The 2765-nt window shown below is 59.7% G+C and overlaps 1 protein-coding gene across 1 annotated transcript; it reads left to right on the plus strand.

Moving 5' to 3' along the window:
* On the plus strand, nt 1-1193 carry LOC126372707 (uncharacterized). The gene is made up of 2 exons (XM_050018556.1): nt 1-104; nt 860-1193. The coding sequence occupies exons 1-2, from the start codon at nt 1-3 to the stop codon at nt 1191-1193; spliced, it is 438 nt and encodes a 145-aa protein (XP_049874513.1).
* Nucleotides 1194-2765: the final 1572 nt, after the last annotated feature.

Genomic DNA, 2765 nt, shown 5'->3' on the forward strand with positions numbered 1-2765 from the left:
ATGGCAAGCCGCAGGGAGGAGTGCGCTCGACACAGCCCGCTGCGAAGATGGAGGCAGCGGCTGTCAGAGCAGCCAAACACGCCGGGGGTCCGTCCGGCGTGGGCGTAACAACGTGCCGTTGAGTGGTTGGCAGCGGCCTCCTGCTGCCACCCATGGTCAACGCCGTGGTTGGCGGCAGGGGAACGCTGAATGCGATGGTCTCCTTCCGTGAGGACGTGGTGGCGCGGAAGGAGGCAACAGAGCGGACCCGAGGGGACGTCCCCCTCTCGGATCCTATCCAACGTTGGCAAACCGGGCGGAGAAGGGGGGTAATGCTCGCCGACTCTTGCCCGGTCAACAAGCCCTCGGAAGCCGGCGGAAGCGGGGAAATTCCGTCGCCCGAATCCATCAAGGGCTCACGGAGGATGTGGTCTGTCGTGTGTTCCGGCAGACCACATAAAAGCGGAGGTCAGGGTGGACTGCACTCCTCCCACCCTGAACCCTGGGAGCGTCCGTTCCGGACGGCGCCGGCGGGTGCACGGAAGAGTGTGTAAACGTCCCCGCACACCCGCCAATAGGCGGAGGCTGCTGAACACCGAGGAGTTTTAGTGAGTAGGAGTCTCACATAACCCAGTCGCTTTCCCCGGGCGGCTGGGTATCCATGACGGATTTCTCCTCGTTAAAAAAAAAAAAAAAAAAAAAAAAAAAAAAAAAGGTTAGGTTAGGTTAGGTTAGGTTAGGTTAGGTTAGGTTAGGTTAGGTTAGGTTAGGTTAGGTTAGGTTAGGTTAGGTTAGGTTAGGTTTGCACTCCCAACTACCACCTCACGCAGGTCCTCACCGGGCACGGGTGCTTTGGTGAGTACCTGTTTGGGGTGGTTAGAAGGGAGCCAACCGCTGAATGCCACCACTGTGTGGGCGGCGTGGTGGACACGGCACGGCATACGCGCGAGGCGTGCCCCGCTTGGGCGGTCCCTCGCGCTGCCTTGTCCGCCGTGCTGGGGCCTGACCTCTCATTGCCGACCATGATCGTGGCCATGGTCAGCAGTGAAACGGCCTGGAGAGCGGTCGCCACCTTCTCAGACACAGTAATGTCTGAGAAGGAAGCGGCGGAGAGAGAGCGGGAGAACTCCGCTGACTCTCTTCCCATGCGCCGTAGGCGACCAGGAAGGCGGCGACTGGCGCACCTGGTCAATATTGACCGGGCGCCGCCTTGATGGGGACCTGTGGGCGGTGGTCGGGGGACCGCCGCCCACAACATAGGTCCCGTGCCGTAGGGCTCCCCAGTGTTCCGGGGCAGCCCTCGGCGGAGGGGGAGGCGCTTGACGCGCTCCCATGGGCGCTGGGCCCGTAAGGGCATCCGCCGGCGGGGACGCGGTTGTGTGCAGCTGCGTTCCCGTGTCCTCGCCACATGGCGGCAAGGAGGAACACCGTTGGTTTTTAGTGGGTATACCGGGTGGCGACACCCGGGGAGTCCCACATAACCACGTCGTCCCCCCGGGCGGCGTGGTATGCGTAACGCATTTTCCAACGTAAAAAAAAAAAAAAAAAAAAAAAAAGGTTAGGTTTGCACGGAAGAGTGTGTAAACGTCCCCGCACACCCGCCAATAGGCGGAGGCTGCTGAACACCGAGGAGTTTTAGTGAGTAGGAGTCTCACATAACCCAGTCGCTTTCCCCGGGCGGCTGGGTATCCATGATGGATTTCTCCTCGTTAAAAAAAAAAAAAAAAAAAAAAAAAAAAAAAAAAAAAGGTTAGGTTAGGTTAGGTTAGGTTAGGTTAGGTTAGGTTAGGTTAGGTTAGGTTAGGTTAGGTTAGGTTAGGTTAGGTTAGGTTCCCGTGTGGAGTTGCTGATCTCCCATCGGGCGCGTCCCCAGGTGGCGGATAGGGGAATGCCCTCCCAGTAATGGGGGGGTACCGGCTTCGGCCGGCGCGGACCAAAACAGCGTGGTGGAGTCGCTCTCGCTCGTGGCCCTCTGCAGGGACGAGGTGGTGCGCAGAGTGGACACAGGAGGGCGACTATCCGACGGCGTCTCTGGCCTCGGCCAGATGACAGGGGCTTCGGCCCCACCGTTGGCAGGGGCGGCGGGTCCGGCAGCAATGCCGGGCAATGGCTTCGGCCACCGTCGGCCCGACCCGTAGCCCAGACGCAATGCTGTCTGGAACGGGGGCCGCCTCCGCACTGAGCGGAGGGGGCCGCGAGGAAGAAAACCTCTGAAAAAATCACCGTAAGCCTAAGTTTGTGGTGCCCGGCGAGGGGCTGTATGGTCTGACGCTCAGGCCGTTAGGGCACCCCAGGGAGCTCACCCTGGTTAATAAAAGAGACCGCCAGCTGAGGCTCAGCTACAATGGATAAAGCGGACAAGAAATTCATTACCCACGCCGGTAGCCAGAAATCTGGTGAATCCGGTCTAAGGTCCCCGATCGTATGTGGGGGGGACTGCGGCCGCTTCGTGGGCTCACAGAGCTCTCGTCAACACGGACAGGACAAGGTAGATTTCTACCCGGCGTTTGACGCCGCTACCGGAAAAGACTCCCGCGCGTCAACACCGTCTGCGCTTTCCGAAGCGCGGGTGGTGTTGGAGCGCCTACCAACCACGGACTTGACTCCAGCACGAAGTGCTGATGGTGCTGTCCCTGGGCCAAAAGCCCAGAGACGTACAAGGCGGATCGGTCCTAGCCTCGTTTCATCTTCGGATGAAACGAGTAGTCTACGGACCGTTTGCTCCATGGAGAGCATAACCTCCCTCCCAGAGGGCACACTGTGGCGCAAGCGCAAAACAGTTGTGC

Source organism: Pectinophora gossypiella, chromosome 14 (assembly GCF_024362695.1).
Source record: "Pectinophora gossypiella chromosome 14, ilPecGoss1.1, whole genome shotgun sequence".
In the NCBI taxonomy this organism is placed as follows: Eukaryota; Metazoa; Arthropoda; class Insecta; order Lepidoptera; family Gelechiidae; genus Pectinophora; species Pectinophora gossypiella.

Excerpts from the sequence above, each read along its gene's own strand:
- LOC126372707 (XM_050018556.1), top strand. The coding sequence starts at position 1 with ATGGCAAGCCGCAGGGAGGAGTGCGCTCGACACAGCCCGCTGCGAAGA. Across the intron at positions 105-859 it reads GGGGTCCGTCCGGCGTGGGC|AAGGGAGCCAACCGCTGAAT; the intron begins GTAACAACGTGC and ends TGGGGTGGTTAG.